Source organism: Suillus plorans (assembly GCF_016647745.1).
Source record: "Suillus plorans strain S12 chromosome Unknown HD556scaffold_4, whole genome shotgun sequence".
In the NCBI taxonomy this organism is placed as follows: domain Eukaryota; kingdom Fungi; phylum Basidiomycota; class Agaricomycetes; order Boletales; family Suillaceae; genus Suillus; species Suillus plorans.
The window spans coordinates 697,849-715,348 of NW_024537388.1; the positions used below are offsets into that span (position 1 = coordinate 697,849).

The 17,500-nt window shown below is 47.5% G+C and overlaps 8 protein-coding genes across 8 annotated transcripts; 5 read left to right on the forward strand and 3 right to left on the reverse strand.

Moving 5' to 3' along the window:
• The first annotated feature begins 1,018 nt into the window (after positions 1 to 1,018).
• On the forward strand, positions 1,019 to 2,566 carry HD556DRAFT_610852 (Swi3-domain-containing protein). Its single transcript, XM_041311082.1, has 3 exons — positions 1,019 to 1,558; positions 1,617 to 1,739; positions 1,792 to 2,566. The coding sequence occupies exons 1-3, from the start codon at positions 1,037 to 1,039 to the stop codon at positions 2,374 to 2,376; spliced, it is 1,230 nt and encodes a 409-aa protein (XP_041166149.1). The 5' UTR covers positions 1,019 to 1,036; the 3' UTR covers positions 2,377 to 2,566.
• A 52-nt stretch (positions 2,567 to 2,618) lies between these two features.
• Positions 2,619 to 3,675, forward strand: HD556DRAFT_1437550 (alpha-N-methyltransferase NTM1; the record flags this gene model as incomplete). Its single annotated transcript, XM_041305712.1, has 5 exons — positions 2,619 to 2,703; positions 2,759 to 2,775; positions 2,830 to 3,452; positions 3,502 to 3,603; positions 3,654 to 3,675. 5 exons carry the CDS (start codon positions 2,619 to 2,621, stop codon positions 3,673 to 3,675), a joined length of 849 nt encoding a protein of 282 aa, XP_041166150.1.
• Positions 3,676 to 3,717: 42 nt separating this feature from the next.
• HD556DRAFT_1330388 (HotDog domain-containing protein) lies at positions 3,718 to 5,057 on the reverse strand. The gene is made up of 3 exons (XM_041301720.1): positions 4,406 to 5,057; positions 4,206 to 4,346; positions 3,718 to 4,154 (listed from the first exon to the last, which is right to left on the reverse strand). Exons 1-3 carry the CDS (start codon positions 4,968 to 4,970, stop codon positions 3,925 to 3,927), a joined length of 936 nt encoding a protein of 311 aa, XP_041166151.1. The 5' UTR covers positions 4,971 to 5,057; the 3' UTR covers positions 3,718 to 3,924.
• A 47-nt stretch (positions 5,058 to 5,104) lies between these two features.
• On the forward strand, positions 5,105 to 5,651 carry HD556DRAFT_1330389 (uncharacterized protein). The gene has a single exon (XM_041301721.1). The coding sequence runs from the start codon at positions 5,238 to 5,240 to the stop codon at positions 5,583 to 5,585; it is 348 nt and encodes a 115-aa protein (XP_041166152.1). The 5' UTR covers positions 5,105 to 5,237; the 3' UTR covers positions 5,586 to 5,651.
• Positions 5,652 to 6,022: 371 nt separating this feature from the next.
• Positions 6,023 to 8,002, forward strand: HD556DRAFT_610925 (FAD/NAD(P)-binding domain-containing protein). Its single transcript, XM_041311083.1, has 9 exons — positions 6,023 to 6,170; positions 6,225 to 6,360; positions 6,411 to 6,486; positions 6,539 to 6,607; positions 6,664 to 7,052; positions 7,113 to 7,130; positions 7,183 to 7,401; positions 7,449 to 7,589; positions 7,647 to 8,002. The coding sequence occupies exons 1-9, from the start codon at positions 6,139 to 6,141 to the stop codon at positions 7,929 to 7,931; spliced, it is 1,365 nt and encodes a 454-aa protein (XP_041166153.1). The 5' UTR covers positions 6,023 to 6,138; the 3' UTR covers positions 7,932 to 8,002.
• A 50-nt stretch (positions 8,003 to 8,052) lies between these two features.
• On the reverse strand, positions 8,053 to 9,172 carry HD556DRAFT_1429401 (S-adenosyl-L-methionine-dependent methyltransferase; the record flags this gene model as incomplete). The annotated part of the gene is made up of 5 exons (XM_041304806.1): positions 8,053 to 8,413; positions 8,463 to 8,563; positions 8,625 to 8,838; positions 8,887 to 8,967; positions 9,024 to 9,172. The coding sequence occupies 5 exons, from the start codon at positions 9,170 to 9,172 to the stop codon at positions 8,053 to 8,055; spliced, it is 906 nt and encodes a 301-aa protein (XP_041166154.1).
• A 4,224-nt stretch (positions 9,173 to 13,396) lies between these two features.
• Positions 13,397 to 14,105, reverse strand: HD556DRAFT_1227079 (uncharacterized protein; the record flags this gene model as incomplete). Its single annotated transcript, XM_041297130.1, has 4 exons — positions 13,397 to 13,626; positions 13,682 to 13,772; positions 13,819 to 13,955; positions 14,012 to 14,105. Coding segments are annotated over 4 exons (552 nt in total), but the record flags the coding sequence as incomplete, so codon positions are not given.
• A 981-nt stretch (positions 14,106 to 15,086) lies between these two features.
• On the forward strand, positions 15,087 to 17,104 carry HD556DRAFT_1533266 (uncharacterized protein; the record flags this gene model as incomplete). The annotated part of the gene is made up of 7 exons (XM_041309542.1): positions 15,087 to 15,570; positions 15,622 to 15,783; positions 15,845 to 15,981; positions 16,040 to 16,127; positions 16,168 to 16,404; positions 16,698 to 16,852; positions 17,015 to 17,104. Exons 1-7 carry the CDS (start codon positions 15,375 to 15,377, stop codon positions 17,102 to 17,104), a joined length of 1,065 nt encoding a protein of 354 aa, XP_041166156.1. The 5' UTR covers positions 15,087 to 15,374.
• Between the last annotated feature and the right edge of the window lie 396 nt (positions 17,105 to 17,500).

The following is a 17,500-nucleotide window of genomic DNA, read 5'->3' on the forward strand; positions in this document are numbered from 1 at the left end:
ACCCAGAGTCTGTGACAGACTTGCCCACAAACTGTCCATTTCCTGGACGTTCTCACTTTCCGATTAACGGGAAGTGTATGCACTATGGGTTTCAAAGGGATGTCTCGCAATCGCCTACTTCAGTGACTCGTAAGTTGTTCAACGTTGAACGCAGACGTTTGCGCCAAGGTGTCAATGTAGGCCCCAGTCTATTCCTGGCTTTCTCCTTTCCACCCCTCTCTTCCATCCAGATGGCTATAATATCGTCCATGGCGAATGCTGATGGATTCGTGGAGGAAAACGGTTACCCGGTGTGGTTAGGGTCCGATAGATCACTTGTTGCTCTCGTTTTGCGGAATGTCACTGAACTGTGACCTCACTTTTCGTGCCTACTATTTTGCAAGTTCCCCGCACTCAATAGCCACCTGATGATCTGGAGTCTGGACGCGCCCTAGTGGTTGCGGCAGAAACAATATTTGACGACGATTTCCAAATTCTGTCGTGCGTACATGATTCGTCATGCGGACGTAAAACAATGTTGTGGATTGTGCTCGAAAAATCTGTGCGCAGACCCCACTTGACAAAATTGCGAGACGCTGTCGCAGTAGGTGATACGATGTGATAGATCAACCGACGTTTTCGGGTGCTAGTTTTCAACGCTGACCTTCCCAAATGGTGTGGTTATTGAACGTTCGAACGTTGAACCCTCGTAATCGTCATTTGATATGCTATATGGTCTAAGACTGTGGCAGCAACTTGCCCTACCCAATGCCCATGGATAAATCATCACGTATTCGAGCTCCAGCACGAAACGATTATCCTTGAACTATCGTTTGGTTGAGGAATGAGGCTTGGAAGCATGCGGCGGTTTCAGAAGAAGGCACAGTTTAGGTGGTGAATTCGGAAGAGAGAGCTGTGGGCTTTCATGCATCACGGCTGCAAGCTTGGGAAGCGGAAGAATCTGAGCTTTCACTGCAGTAAACCGTGGAAATCGGAAGAACAACGCGCGTGAGATAAATAAATCAAAATAACGCGTCCTTGCACCAGAACATTAATCATGTCTCTCGACGACATCTGGGACGCGCCAGTTTCCCCCACTCACGCTATTACGCCACATTCTGATACAGTTAACTCTCAGAAGCGCCCAAGAGAGACACTATTTCTTTCTGACTCAGACAATGAGGACGACCGACCAGCGCCGAAGAGACCTACTAGCTCGGCACCAAGACCAGACGTAGATGCGCTCTTCGCCGACATCGATAATGATGACGTAGGGGAGGAGGATGACCTGAGATATAAGCCCCTTGCACCTGCCCTTGACCTTGAGGCACTCCGCAAACAGGCCGAAGCAAAACACGCGCTGACACCCCATCAAATCTTGCCTAGCAGTTCTCCACCAAGAGATTTAGGCCCCGACGAAGACGATGAGGGGGAAAAGGAAAAGGGAAAAGGAAAAGAAGGGAAAAAAGAGAGAAAGAAGGTTGTATTACTCGATGAAACAAGTTTAATTGGAGCATCGGGATTTCCACAGCTCATTCAAAATATCAAGGACTTTAAAGTCAAAGGGAAAGGTCATGAGGTGAGTTACACTGACAGCGTACCTGTGCTCTGATGCAGATATCCAAATATCTGTTTAGCACTCAGACCTCCAGCGCATTCTCCAAGTGTACCAGTTTTGGTCTCATAGATTATATCCCAAGACTCCGTTCAAGGACACCATTGAGCGCGTCGAAAAATTATGTCACTCAAAACGAATGCAGGTACGACCGAATATTGATCACATTCGCATATCACAATCACACGTCAATGAAGGTCCGACTAAGTGTATGGCGTGATGAGGCGAAAGGCCTTGTCAATGGCAAGGAACCAGGAGAAAATGGTGGCGACGATGTCATCGACCTCACCGATCCAAATCTTGAGGATGCAGACATGAATGATGATTCGTCCTCTTTGCATGCCCCGTCCCTTCTACCCTCATCGTCAGAGGCTGAAGATGACGACTTTGATATCGATGCTGTCGTTAGAGAAGAGGAGAAACGCCTCGCTGCCTTTAGAGCACAACGTTCGGTTTCACCTGAACCTCCCGCACCAAAAGCCAAATACAAAGTTTTGCCACCCGAAGTTGCAGATGGGATGGACATCGACGAAGAGGCGATGTGGAATGACCTTGAAATATTTGATGACTCAATCCCCAACCCTACTCCACCTCCGGAGAGTAGTAAATCGAGCCTCGTAGTCGATAGCCAGGATGAAGAGATGTGGGATATGGTGCGGGAATTGGAGAGAGAAGAGTACACAGCATCGAAACAACTTCCTGTGTTGAGTACGCCTTCGGCAGAGAGCGCTAACATATCTCTCGGGACAAATGACGAAGACTTTGATGATATATACGCGTAGTGAGCAAATGCCATATTATAATCTTGTCGTTGAACACAATAGCCGAGCTTCTTTGATGATCACGTTCATCCGTTCCTCCAACTCCAACCACTGTAGATATACTCTTTGATAGAAGGACCGCCTATCTATAAAGGCTTCGCTAGGGCAGAATGGATTGACGATAGTCTAGCTGGAATCACGTGACCTAAGTCTTGATAAACAGATCTTGGATCAGTGCATCATGATCACAGTAACGATAAACGATGTCTTCGACCAATCCAATTCCAAACCTTGAAGCAGGTATTCAATACTGGGCCACTCAGCCCGCAAACTACGACGGCGTGCTTGGTCTGCTTCATTGTTAGCCGTTTTGCCATCGAACATCGGCTAACATCACATCCAGGTGGATTTGGAACGGGGGTGACTCTGATCAATCCTCACCGACGAACTTTTGTACTGAAGTATTTGTGACAGTCACTTCCTCGTGTCGATTCTCTTGGATCACGTCGTTTCCTCCTCGACCTCCTTCCTGAATTATCCACAGTCCCATCACCGTTTCGCAATCTCTCCGCCCCTCCATCCGAAACTAAGCGTGTGAGAGCTCTTGACGTTGGTGCAGGTGTCGGGCGTGTCACATCAGACGTCCTCCTTCATCTTGTCTCGGATGTTGTCCTGCTTGAGCCTGTAGAGCCTTTCATCAACGAAGCCCGATCACGTGGAAAAGCCAGCGAATCCGGTTTAGAAATCAACGACAGCGGATATAGGATTTCATGGAAGGGTATCGCTGATCGATCGAAGAGTGTCACATTCTTGCAAGGTGCCTTGCAATCTTTTGACCCGGTCGTACCAGGGACACCTCTGGATCGTGTCGGTTATCTGCCGCAAGGTGGTGATGACGAAACGGAAACGGGATTCGATGTGATATGGTGCCAATGGTGCCTCGGTCACTTGAGAGATGATGATCTTGTGCAGTTCCTTCAGAGGAGCAAGAAGGCTCTACGTGATGCGAGGAGTCTCATCGTAGTGAAGGAGAATATATGCGGCAAGCAAAATGAGCCGGTGACTGTTTTTGACGAGCAAGACTCTACCTTCACTCGGTTTGTAAGAAGTGATTATGTATTACAAAACCTTGACTTTGCTTCATAGGTCAGATCTCGCATTCAGAAATATTTTCCGGGATGCTGGTCTCAAAATCATTGAAGAGAAAATTCAACACGGGCTTCCCAAAGGACTATACCCTGTGAAAATGTACGTTTACTCTGGCTGGACTACCATATTATCATGCTTACTTGCTTCAGGTACGCACTACGGGAGGCATGAGATGTCCTTCAGTAGTTTCTTATCGTCGTCAGTTATGCATGCATGCGTTATATGTGATTGCGTCCGTAGTGCAAGAGTATGTAACATCGAGCCAACATAAACACATTGCTCATCCGACATCATCTGAACTTCTATGCCAACGTCATTGCCTACACAAACAGCTATCATCGTTGGCGTTGTACGAGTCTGACGTTGTCGATATGCCCGAGAAGGCTACGAACAGAGGTTTGACACGACGATGTCGCAGATCTATTCGTCGAACTGAATAACGCCAGTCATGCCGACAACCCCTTCATCGTTTTCGCACCACAATTCCGCTTTGTCTTTTGCCACAATAGCACCATGTATCGTTACGGCACGATTCACAAAAATTGGATTGTGTGCGCGATAGCTGAAGGTGCGCAATTTGGCCCTTGGTCGGTGGTAAATGAGACACTCTAGAAGCATAAGGGCTGTCAGGGGCCCATGAACGAGTCTTTCTAGTGACAGGGGTTAGATGGTATCAGTTGGGAAGTAAAGCTCGAACTCACCTGGATATCCTTCGACTTTCTGCGCATAATCCTTGTCCAAGTGTATGTGATGCCCGTTGAATGTGAGGGCAGAAAAACGGAATAGCGTCGTCAGGGTCGGAGTGTACGACAACGAAAACTCAGACTTTGGGAGATCGGTCACTAATTAGATATGTCCACATCAGCACCCAGATAAATCACAGGTTGTTTCGAGGACTAGCCTTGACGGGGTACGCGGCTCCCTATACTAGCTACAAATGGTTGGTAGACATGCGCTCGTTCCTCCACCATCCCAGGTTCGCCTTGTCCTTCCACAGTCACTTCAATTCTCTGTTTGACGAATATCATCGGCTTCCCGACCTCAAATCCTTTCTTCTCGACCTTGGCCACAGTAGACACTGCAGTTGCTTTCTCTCCTACTTTCAATTTTCTTTCCTTGTTCCATGTCATGGTTCCACCCGCCCACATCCGGCGTGTGAATGGTTCAGGCGGACAGAAGTCGGCGTCTGTCCCATCGGTACGCAGTAATGTCTCAGGATTACGCGGGTGGAAGAAGGCAAGGTGGTGTCCATATCCGAGAGGTGTACCTTCTATAGGGTGTGCAAACGGACGACCACGCGTGCCGTCGCGAGTGGGAAGAGTGATGTAGAGATCTGAAAGGTGACTAGAATGAAAGGCATCGGTGAGCGCAAGTGATTTCGGGGATGCTATCCAGGCATCGAGAGCCTCCAGGTTGAGAGAGGATGTTGAAAGGAACCGAAGAGCAGGTCGGGTCCACGAGCGCATGGGGATTCAGAAGTCGACTAGTCAGGACACCTTTACAATTGGATCCATTATGTAATATTTATGGTTTTCCTAAATAAGAAGTCTGCAGGGTTCAATCAGGGTTATCTATGGTGCTGTTCACTTATGCGCCGCTACTTTGGGGCAACCGCCAAATCGATGGCCAAAAAGTTCCAACCCTAACCCATTGCTCAAAATGGCAGGCGCAGCTTCGATGTTAGTATACCAGGCATCAACGTCGTTTTGTGAGTTGCGAGACATTAGTATACTATGTACAGACGAAAGTTTTATATTTCAATCTTCATTCAATGGCCCGAAAGTACCATAAAGAGGCAGCCGCTCGTGCAAGACTCGCCCGACAAGCTCAACTGTATACTGCTACTGCTCCAGTTATATCCAGCGAGGCTGCGCAACACTCAAAACCAACTTGCCGAAAGCTATGGCTTCTGTACGTCTCAGCACAATCCGGTTATGGAGCATCGGATGCACAGGTGGATGGATGCTTATCGGTCAGGTCTGGAGACGAAAAAAGCACAGTTGCAGGTCAAGGAGTTCAGCTCAAGGAAGTACAAGTCTCATAGACGTGTTCTGGAGACTGTAGCATGTCTTTTCGACTGATTTTACCGGTCACCGCCAATTTGGGTCATGTCCGAAAATTTATCTCGCTCAAATTTAATGCTATGCAAAATCGCTCTTGACAATATGTTCCTATCATTAATCTAAGTGTTTTTACAAGACAGAAAGTTTCTGGGACTTGTTCTCGCAGCGGCAGAAAGTTTGCACAAATGTAGCGGCACATAAGTGAACAGCACCATAGGCTGGCTATATGTTTCAGCGTGACTTCGACGCAAACGCCTGGCCATAACAGGCTGCTTATTCGACCGACATCAACACTATATTCAAGACATTATTGTCACATCTTTGATAGGCTTTCGTAGGGTTTTATGTTGTTTTCACGCAGATTTCAACGGTGTACTAAGTGAAGCTTCGCTCTGATCCGGGTGGCTCCTGATGACGTACTACGGACACCGTTCAATCGGACATACTAGTACTCAAGAAAGCTATATTGCATGTCTGAATGCGCACCCAGCGGCGGCCTGGCCACAGGAACGACAGCACATATAACAACCGTTGGGACTTATCGAACCACGGTTCTCCAGATACAAGTTGAATGTCTAACCCAAAATTTAGGATTGCTATCTGGTAAGGTGTCTTCAGCTTGTGGCCGCAGTCCAATTCATCACAATACTATTTTAGCGGAGGAGGGGTAGGCGGTCTGACATTAGCTGTTGCTTTGTCCCGCTACCAGGATATTGCCGTCGATGTGTATGAAGCCGCGCAGAGCTTTTGTGAGATCGGGGCTGGTGTTGGTGTCTGGCCCAGGGCATTCAGGGTGCGGACCTTGGAAAAGCGACGGCATGCTAACCCCAGACAATCGTCCAGGTCTTACGAAAATTTGGACCCGACTTCGAACAGCAACTGCTTCAACGCTGCGGTTACGAATACACAGAAGAATATGGTCAGTGGAAATCGTATACGATACATGTTTAAATCCGCTGAGAGAAGTTCAGTCCCAGCTGTTAGGAGCCGTAAAAGCAATCAAGCTGTCGGCATTGAGTTGTTTGATCTGATGACGAAAGGTCAACTTTCCTCTGCATTCAAATGCATCACACTCTGAACACCGTTGGTAGAACAGGCAAACTTATGCGTTTCCATCGAGCCGACTTCCATGGCGTACTACTCTCATTTCTTCCACCGTCCTGCGCAACGCACAACGCCAAGCGACTGATATCATACACCCAGCCTTTGGAAGGCAGTCCGAGAAATTCACCAATTACGCTAACATTCACGGATGGATCAACTGCTACGTGCGATGTTTTAATTGGTGCCGACGGGATCAAATCCGCAGTCCGGCCCTGCATGTTGCGAGAATTGGCTGAGGGCCTGGATCCCGATGAAAAGCAATCTGTGCTCTCTTGCATGAGCCCAATCTGGAGCGGTGTTGCTGCGTACAGAACACTCGTTTCCGCAGAGAAGCTGCGCGCGCGTTGTCCTGATCACCGTACCTTGAGGGAGTTTACTCAGGTAAGCTTGATTCTTGTTGTATTTCATACCATTAATTTGACGAGGCACCTTCATTCACAGTACATGGGAAAAGATGCTGTGAGACTCTTTAATCTACGGTTTGCACTGTGCTGATGCTGATGTATTGTAGTACTTTCTTGCATACCCTATTTCTCTTGGCCAATATGTCAATTTTGCGGGTTTCACGCTTGAACGCGATGTCGTTGACTTGGCGTATAAAGCTGACACAGAAATCCCTCGTCCGTCTTTTAAAGGGAAGACAAACGATGAGTGGGTTAGTGAACTCACTGCTCAGCAGTTTGTTGAGCCTTTCAAAGACTTGGAAGAGGATGCACAGCACCTTCTCGAGGTCTGTCGTTCGTATCTGAGTTACTGTTCATCACTGACGATTTCCAGTGTGTGGAAAAGGGCACGCTTTGGGCTGTACACACTGTGAAAACTTTACCATCCACTAATTTCAGGCGAGTTGCGATCATGGGAGATGCCGCACATGCAATGACGCCGTTCCAAGGCTCTGGTGCTGGCCAGGGCATCGAGGTCGGTTATGCACGACTGCACTCCGAGAAATTTACACGTGCTGATTTGATTTGATAGGATGCTTACTTGCTCATGACCGTCCTTGGTCATAAATCCACAACCCTAGAAACGGTACCTAGGGCCCTCGCCATATACGACAAGTTGAGAAGGCCATTCTCATCAGAAGTGGCATTGCGCTCGATGCGTGGGGGGCAACTATGCGCGTTTCAAGAGGACGTCCCTTTGCACGAGCTCGGTGATGCGATCACCAAAAATTGGGAGTGGGCATGGCTGACTGACTTAGATGATGCTTTGGAAGAAGCTGTCAGGCTTGTGGAGGATAGCTCGATCGATCTCAACTGAGAGATCTGATGTACGCTGCCACGGCAGCCCCGTGTCACGAGCTGAGAATGTAAGATGATTCTGTATATGACATGTATTCTAGTAGCTCGCAGTTACGACTACTCGATTGTTTCCTCTAGGTCTACTTCTTTCTAGATACCACTATGTAAGTCTTGTATGGATATTGATACGTGCCCTCCTCCTTGTTAATCCAAACTCTACCATCTCCCCGCTCGAGGATACCTCTGACGTTCTCCAGTACCTTAGCCTTTTCGTCTGGAGGGAGCACGGCAATGTAGCTCTTACTCTGAGCGCGATCCGTAACAATTTGTTCGCTAGCAAGAAGATGATATGCCCATTCTGCCTCCTCCTGAGGATGGAACAAGGAGGTATACTCAGGTGTAGAGAAAGTCTTCCTCCAGAGTCCGAGGCGGAATTGGGGCGTCCCTTTCTCATGAGCCTCGATGCAGTCACGGAGTTGTGCAACCCAACCTGCACCGTCTCTTCAATGCTGTCAGACAATTTGATACAAAAAAAATCAGATAAGCAAACCTGTCTTCAAGGTTCCAGATAAACACGACTGCGCCGTCCTTCTTCAAGATACGGCTGAATTCAGCTGACGCTTTCCCATAATCGGGGCACCAATGGAATGCCTATATGTCCGATGGGTAAACACCTACACCTACCTGATTCAGCCTTTACAATACTACTTACCTGTGCAATAATGATAAGGTCTGCCCACCCGTCTTCCACGCCAGTGTCATCAAATGTCCCTTTGACAATAGAGCTACGACTATCATCGACAGTTTGCCTCCACACATCACGCATGCCGTCGCTAGGTTCGATAGCTCTCAGCGTACCAATGCTCGTGGCCCACTCAGGGTGAGCCAACAAGGCACGGGTGAAGATACCTGTCCCTGCCCCAATTCTGAAAGCCAATTGACAAGAAGAAGCAAAAGTAATGCGTGTGACTCACTCGACAATATTCAAAGGTGCCGTGCTCTTGGATACCTGGCGCATGTACGAAAGACACTCAGTTTGGTACGAAGGGCGAGCCCTATACACAGCTCATGAATTAGTGCATGTGGATCACGCGGACCGAAGTCAACTCACCGATCATACAGTTCATTCGTCCCAGTGCCGAATCCTGTCTCTGCAATAACATGTAGCTTCGTCGTCATGGTGCGTGTAAGCTTCAGACTTAACGTGGAAGAAGTGAAGACAAGTTGCTGAACTCGCAGAGATACGAGGCTAGTTATCATGGTTGGAAAGCCAGCGCAGAGACGTTATTTATGTGCATGCCATGCAGTCAGGGTCGCCTTCGGAGAGCCGTGTTGTCTAAAAGTGTGGGACACCAAAACGATGAAATCGCCGAAACTGCCGAAGCTTCCTGGAAGTACTAGTAATAGTTTGGTGGGGACTGGCTGGCATCCATCCAATGGGTCGGGACTATCAAGCTAAGCGGACCTCCAGCGGTCCGCCAGGTTTACGTATTTTCTGGTGGCACGATGCGCTTGCGCGCCTTGGTATCGTTTCTTGCTCCGTCACGGTATGTACTATGTACTGGAACAGTTCTATCCGCAAGGGCTTTCTTTCATATCATTAGTAATTATCTCGAATATTTGTAGGACCAAGGTTGATGACTTTCAAATTTCTTGTCTGACCACTGGGGAGCTCAATTGAGGTTTCAAACAACCACTCGCGAGCCGATGTACGTTGCTAGAAGAAGCCACCGTAAGCTGAGTTACTCATCAATCATTCCCTTCCATACTTGCACTGCTCTTCCTCTAGTGCCAGCCTGCCAGCACTTGGCACAACCGTAATAATTAGCGGATTTATAGTTCAATAACCATTGATTTCACCGCTCAAGCGTATCGCTATATAGTTACAGACTAGCCTGCAGTCCTTAACTCCTTCGCAGCAACGGTGACCCCCTCTCCCTGCTTTGAATCTCCCCTCGAATCGAAGCGACACGTACGACTGCGGCTGTGTGCTGGCCACCCTCAAACTCCACACCGCCAATTTTTGGCCACGCTTCAAGCTTCAGGTCAAGTGTCTGACATAGGGTCTTCGAAGTAAATTTGGTTTTTGAAAAAGGACAATTATAGGGTGATACGATAGTGACCTTATATTACAAGGTGACGCAATCTCATGGCGATTCACTTCCTTCTATCATGATACATGATGCTCAACGCAATAAATATTCTCAATAGCTGCTAAAACTAAAAGTAGCCCCACTTTTGATCAACAATAGTGAATACCTTCCAGTTCTCCCTAACTTTAGCATTGCGTCTCCAAGTTTCCAAGGCGGATTTATTGTTTTTCGTCATAGCTAATAGGGAAGTAGACTCCGAGAGCGTCGTCCTCAGCTAAATAGGTGTGTCAGCATTGTGGTGTTAACTGACGGCCATGAATACTTGCAGCGCTTCTCCTTCTCGTCGTAGCTAATCGGGAAGTAGACACCGAGGGTGTCGTCCTCAGCTAAATAGACATGTCGATATTAGCATCGTGGTGCTAACTGATGGTCATGAATACTTGCAGCGCTTCTCCTTCTCGTCGTAGCTAATCGGGAAGTAGACACCGAGGGTGTCGTCCTCAGCTAAATAGGTGTGTCAGCATTGTGGTGTTAACTGACGGCCATGAATACTTGCAGCGCTTCTCCTTCTCGTCGTAGCTAATCGGGAAGTAGACACCGAGGGTGTCGTCCTCAGCTAAATAGGTGTGTCAGCATTGTGGTGTTAACTGACGGCCATGAATACTTGCAGCGCTTCTCCTTCTCGTCGTAGCTAATCGGGAAGTAGACACCGAGGGTGTCGTCCTCAGCTAAATAGGTGTGTCAGCATTGTGGTGCTAACTGACGGCCATGAATACTTGCAGCGCTTCTCCTTCTCGTCGTAGCTAATCGGGAAGTAGACACCGAGAGCGTCGTCCTCCGCTAAATAGGTATGTCAGCATCGTCGTATTAACTGACGGTCATCAATACTTGCAGCGCTTCTTGTTAATCGGTAAGTGTACGCCACGGGCCTCATCCCCGCGCTTTGCTACGGCTGCATGTTATGTTAATAACTATGATACTACTGATGTCACGAATACTTGCAGGACTGTCCCGCAATCCCTGACATGGGGTATGCGACCGCAAGAGCCACCATGGAGGCCAGTGCACTAAGCAGGAGAGAACGCTGCATGTTTGAAGTTGAGAAGAGTAAAGTTTAGAGCTTCGTTGGTGCATACCTCTCAATTCAGGGGACCTTCTTATACCTTGTCGTAGGTTCGCTTATCCAGTCAAACCTTGGTAGAATACTACGTGGCACCATATTCAACTAATTTATCGGGATGTATCCTGCCCTTTGATTGTTGATTAAATTGGTATCGGTGTAGAAGTCAACACATGACGTGCTTTGTGACACTTATGGAGCTAGACATGAGCTAGACGGATCGGAACTGCAATCAGCCAGAAAGATAGATGGGGAACATTATGCACAACTTGCTTGCCGTTGTTAGTACCCCTTGGGTGTAGGTGGGACTCATCACTGATTCACATAATTTTGCGAGCCATGGTGTTGCCATGAGGATCCGGTGCAATGAGCGTGTTACAAGCAGAAGTAGTAACTGGTATCATTAAATTATACCAAGGGCCGAATTAGCAAGACTTGTAATTCATAATGATATTGAGCGGCTCGGCGTACTACGTCACTCCGAGTCGTCTATCATTTGTGCAGTACGAATGTTCAGGGCAGTCATATAGTATAGCCCGCACAGGACCTCAGGCTGGCCCACTGGCACGTTCCCGAACGTATATTAAATCAAAAACTCTGAAAATGGGTTTCTGCTGTGAACAACTTGGATTTCAATTAATGAAACATACGCTGCCTCGTGCCAGTGGGTTGCCAACCCATGACTTGTCAATGACGACTGAAACTATATAGAGTGCCGTCTCACGGGTAATCTGGTGAGTGACACAATCTTTTGGGCTGTCACGCGTATGTAGATACTTGATCACGCATGCAATGCACGCCTCAAATCTTGGATCACGTCATGAGATCATACATTCTCGTGATGAGATAGGGTACCAGCTGCCTGGGAACAGAGTGCTATTGGTGCTCCACTCCAGCTCGCCACGTCTTTTGTATACATATCATTTTCTTGCCGCATACCGAAGCAGTGGACCCAGGCCTACTATCATTATTATGGCTGTCTTGTCATACCCTGTGAGTATACAATGCATACCTTTTCATATCCATTAAGAGATAATTGGAAAGTTTATGCTGAATCTAGGGACCACTGTGTACCTGAAGTCGCAAATGCCCTCCCTCACCAGTCCGCCGTTCCTTTACTAGGCGCGATGTTAGGAGTAATAGCCTATGGTAGCCTGAGCGCAAGGTGTCTGAGCGAGTTCTCGTCTACTTACGTGGAGTGTTACAATGTGTGAATATTTTTGGGAAGAACGTTTTAGTGGTTGTTAGCAGTTGTTAGTAGATCTCTGTTCTTCTGACTGTGGGTGAGCGAGATTCGGACCGCGTAAGAGAATGCTGGCGATTATGCTAAATATTGCGGTTACATCATGATAGTCTAACGAAATCCTTTCGATAAATGACGATGAGTATGACAAAAAATATCCCGGTTCTCTGATCGGCGCCGCCGCAGCGTACAACGCAACTGCACTACACTACGTGGCAATAAATTCGGCGCCACTTTCCTTCCAAAAATCGACACATCGTGACCAGCCTACTAACCACGAATGTGCCTACGGCCGAAATTATGTAAAACACAGAGTCATTGCGAGTCTAATCACACAGCCAGTCCGCTGGCCTGGAACCTGCAAAACACACCCGTCAGCATAACAATACCCTCTATGGGCACTCGCCAGCGTGTTACTCCATCGGTCATGCATCAAATGAATGACTCTGTTTATCCGTACTGTAGTATGATGAAGCTGTATCATATTGAACGTTCGAACTTTGGCAAGCCAATCACGCCGACCAGTGCCAGACACGGCCCGCGGCGGTGATTTGAACCTCCGACGGGGTGGACATTTTGCGTGCAGTTTAATTCTCGGAGTGACAGCAAATTGAAAAAATAAAATGGGAGAATGAAATAAGAATTGAATCCAGCTGTTAAACAATATGCAGAGCGGGTCAATTCGTTCGTTCTCCTGACAAGGGTACGTCATCGAAGTTGTTACCTAAAGGATCATGTATCCAAGTTCTCTCTGGTACTGGGGATAGGAATACTAGTACAGCTAGATATCAATGCATACCTTTTTGTATCCGATTTTGGTCCATTGAGAGTGAAACTCTATGTGGCTGCGCATAACTAGCATCAGCGGACATAAATATTCTTCACACCCGTTGTCAACAGAGGGAGTTTCTTGTGCGACAGTTTATAAGTACTATGGAACTCAGTTCATAGTCAAATTATACGTCTTTATAATTACATTCATGATGTAAAATCATGCCCTCTGGATCCTCTATGGGTCGAGAATGCAATTAAGGGGGCAACGGAAGGTCAACATTGTCCTCTTGGCGGATCATCTGGGATTGAGGGACATAAATACGATGACCATCCACCCAATCCAAGATCTTCTCAAGGTCTCTACATTGATGAGGGATGTTGAAGTTTGGGTAAGGGACATCGAGTCCCTCGACCCAATCGTAAGTAACCATTGTTACATCAGAGTGGCACATGATGATCTGTCTGAGCATTTCGACGCAGTGATCTGATGTATAACATTAGCAGGCAGGATGCAGGAAGAGAGGTGACAGTATGCTAACCAAGATGGATGCGCCATCTGTCAGGTGATTCGACGAAGTCAGAATCAGTTGCTGTGTAATGGTCACCCCAACTGGACTGGCGAACCATGTTCTATAAGGGGTAAGTAAAGATCGAGCAGCCTTTTGTTACAACTGACTATGCAATGAAGCTGGTGAATGACCTCCACTGTCGCCAAATAATCCCCACCATACTTTTCCGGGTACCTAGCCATGAATGGGGCAGGTTCCTCCCCTATTTTGAGTAGCTCTTCGAGCGTCATAGATATTAGGCGCCCTGAAAAGGTCGTCAATCAGTAATCACCTCGATAGGAGTAAAGTACAATATGCAACCATCGGCAGTTACTTTGTTCCAAGCTGCTTCGAGATCTGGAGACGGACTGCCGCGATATGCTGAAGGACGATCCCAACTTCCATTGAATCTCAGAATGCCTTTGGATTCAATGGCCTCGTTTACTGGAGCTGTGATGGGTCAGGAAGGTATTTCTGTCATACCGTCTGTCCACCTACAGAACAGAAGTATGTCATTCTTCGAAGGTGCCCATGCGCATAGCGTGAGGAAGAGTAGCGTTATGGATATCAGCACCCCATGTATAAGCCACAGTGATACGTAAAGGAAGCGAGACTTTGAATGAGGCCTGGTTTCTGTACTCCTATGTAGAAGGTTTGCATCCTCGTCATTGGCTTCGTTGACAGGAGAATACTGAGCAGAATATTCCTTGGCCATAAGGTACGGAAGAAGAAAGTTGGGTATGGATTCGGAGCGGACACACAGGACAAAACTTTGAAGTGTTTGCAACGTACAGCCTGTGGACCTCGGAGACCTTCAAGTGCCAATGATTGGATCAGAAGTAAGATCCTGTTTAAATTTGCGCTATCCTGTGCCATCAGAACTCAATGAGCTGGCATTGCATACTTTCCAGTTCGACACATTATGACGAGGAGTCAATCTCGGTACCAGATCCTAGGCACCAGTGTTGATGCGACGGGAGAATCAGTTTTCGGGTTGCCCGGTATGCATTGAAATTTGCTATGCTCTGGGGCTCCTGGTTTGTATCATTAAAAGTTTGTTTAGTGACAGCCACTGCGGTCATATTACTATTAGACTCTTTCAGCGAGTCCAGCATGTCGCAATTTTGAGCAGAGATGAATATACCTTGCTACTAGTAGCCTCCAGGGAATTGAGTGGTGTGATCAGAAGCAAAGAAGTCTTGCAAACCACGAGCTTGCAATTTCCGACAATCAATGGCTTCTAGGAGAGTCTGAGAAAACCTAGATCATTTGGGGTCGCCGCGGCCGCATCAGTTAATGGACGAGTGCGGCTACACAGTACACTAGGTACACTACTAGGTGCCACGAAAATAACAAATAACAGTACATTGCGGATCCCGCAATGCCGATGCCGTGAGAAAGTTGGTAATTTGGCCTGCTCCACCACAGCGAGCATATCCAGTTATTGATCCGAGTGCATAGCCGTCTTCGATTAATATTGTGATCCGAGAATTCTCAGAGGGGTTGCCAGCAAATCCAGGCAAATCCCCTTCCCAGAAAAGGTGATCGAAGCGACATATTTTATTGATCAACTAGTTTGGTGAGTAGTAGTTAACGACAAGCGTGTCAGATTCCTTGATTACACGTTCATAGGTATTCAGCTCAGAGAAGGAAGTAGACGCAGCTGCTAACCACGGGAGCCAGCATGTCTAAAGATTCTTTACACTCCTCTGATGAGGAGACAATCTTCGGTGACGTAGACAGGCCCGGTGCAAAACCTCATCTCAAATCTCGCATTCTTCACCTGTGGCCTTGGTTAAGCATTGGTTCGCTTATAATCACATCCGTGTCCTCCTTCACGCTGTGGATGAGCACGCCTTCTGCTCATCTTGCTATATACTGTGAGTAGTCAGATCACGGTGCTATGTGGTCAATATATTGACCAATTACAGCTCCAGCAAGTGTTGCTGTTGAGCCTGTTATTACAAGGTTCAATGGGACCATCATTTTTCCTTCTATCTATCGTATTCACAGTGGACCTCTTGACGCTCCCGACTATCATGGCCCTCCTTCCCCAGAACTCGATGCTGCTTGGGACAGGATTTCTGACGATGGTGTGGCATTCAATTTATTATGTTGTACTGTCGGTCGTTATTCACTTCCATGAAATCACAGTGCCACCAATCCAGGTTACGATTGATGACCTACGTAAAGCTGGAGAAGTAGATTTACCAGCGAAGGTTAAGTATCCACAAAGTAGCGGTGGAGGTTTCATGGCATCGTTGGAAGTCAATCATCAAATGCGTTGTCTGGTAAATTATGCCTATGCTACACGTAGAGCCCGGTCATGTTTTGTTGATAATTGTGTAGAACTTCCTTCGCAAATCCTCTTGGCCCGACCATTACAAGTTGGATCCCTGGTTGCAGCGGGACCCCTCGGTAGTTCGAATGCATCTTGGTAAGTTTTCCTCCTTACCCGACACACGTCCTGCTCATAGCATCCACGTTAGATGACTGCATCGAACTGATCAGGCAGTCTATCATGTGCCATGCCGAGGTTGCGATGATCACGTGGGACTGGGTGAAGGACCACAAACAAGCCTACCCCAACTTCAACACCCGCCATGCATGTAGGAAATTTGAGAATGTCATGGACTGGGCTATGCAACATGCTGATCGATCCGAGGTTACTCGGATGGAGGATACGATTGACCTCCCTTTCCCTCATCAGTACAGTATATGATGCGTCTTGCGTGATGAGAGACGTGGCATTATGTGATGATCGCACATGTTATGGATGCGGAATGTGACGTGGAGAAGCTATGAATAAGAACAGTGATGACTAGGGCACTGATGATTTGACGTCTCTCAAGCATATTGGTACAATCTTTGACTCCTTTGCAGCACATTGACCTCTTGGTGCTTCAAAAATAGAATCGACAGCTGAGACTCGGTCCCCGGATATGTCAACAGTCTCTAGGTCAACGGGAAGCTCTAGCCTAAACATCCCATAATGGAAAGCTTGCAGAAGTGGCCCACCGAGGACTGAATATTCCCAGTGAAAACTGGTCAGTGTGGGAACGTGTGAGAGCGTGCCACATCGTGCACCGCCAGCTGAAACCACCCTTGCACGATCTCGACAAGAAATCCGGACGAATACACGATGCAGAAGGAGTCCATATCGTGCGTCGTCATGCGAGAGTCGTTCAAGTTGTTTCTACACGATGTGGCACTCCCTTGCATTCCTTACGAGCGGTTTATATCATGCGAGAACGGTTCATATCATATTGCTTCAAGTTGCTATCATTACTATTAATAGTACGAAATACAAATACGATTGGACAGCGAAAACTGTTGGGATCCGACGAATCCGAAGGAGACAAGGCCGAAAGGATGAGAGCCGAGAGGGAGAGGCAGCAACCGGCCGAAGCATAGAGCCAAGGGAGAGGACACCAAGTGCGAGCGCATCCAAACGGAGAATGAGGTCGACGTGTCATGGCCAACTCGTGCGCTGTCCATCTTTTAGTTTAGCTTAGCGTAAATGACTGTACCTGGGAGACTCACCTTATAAGCCCAGGTACCCGCATCCAAACATCTCAGTTTCAACTCGAATACTGAGATGTAAGTTAGTATTTTCGTAACGTTCGACTCGAGGTCTAACGTTATATTAGATTCGTACCTTTGTGTCTAGGTACAACGTTTGTTAATCAGAGTTTCAACTCGAATACTGAGATATTCGTACCTTTGTGTCTAGCTGCGCGTGACCGTCTTGCTATACTCTCAATAAAAACTTGGTCGAGCTCCTCCAGGGTCTTGCCTTTCGTCTCGAGC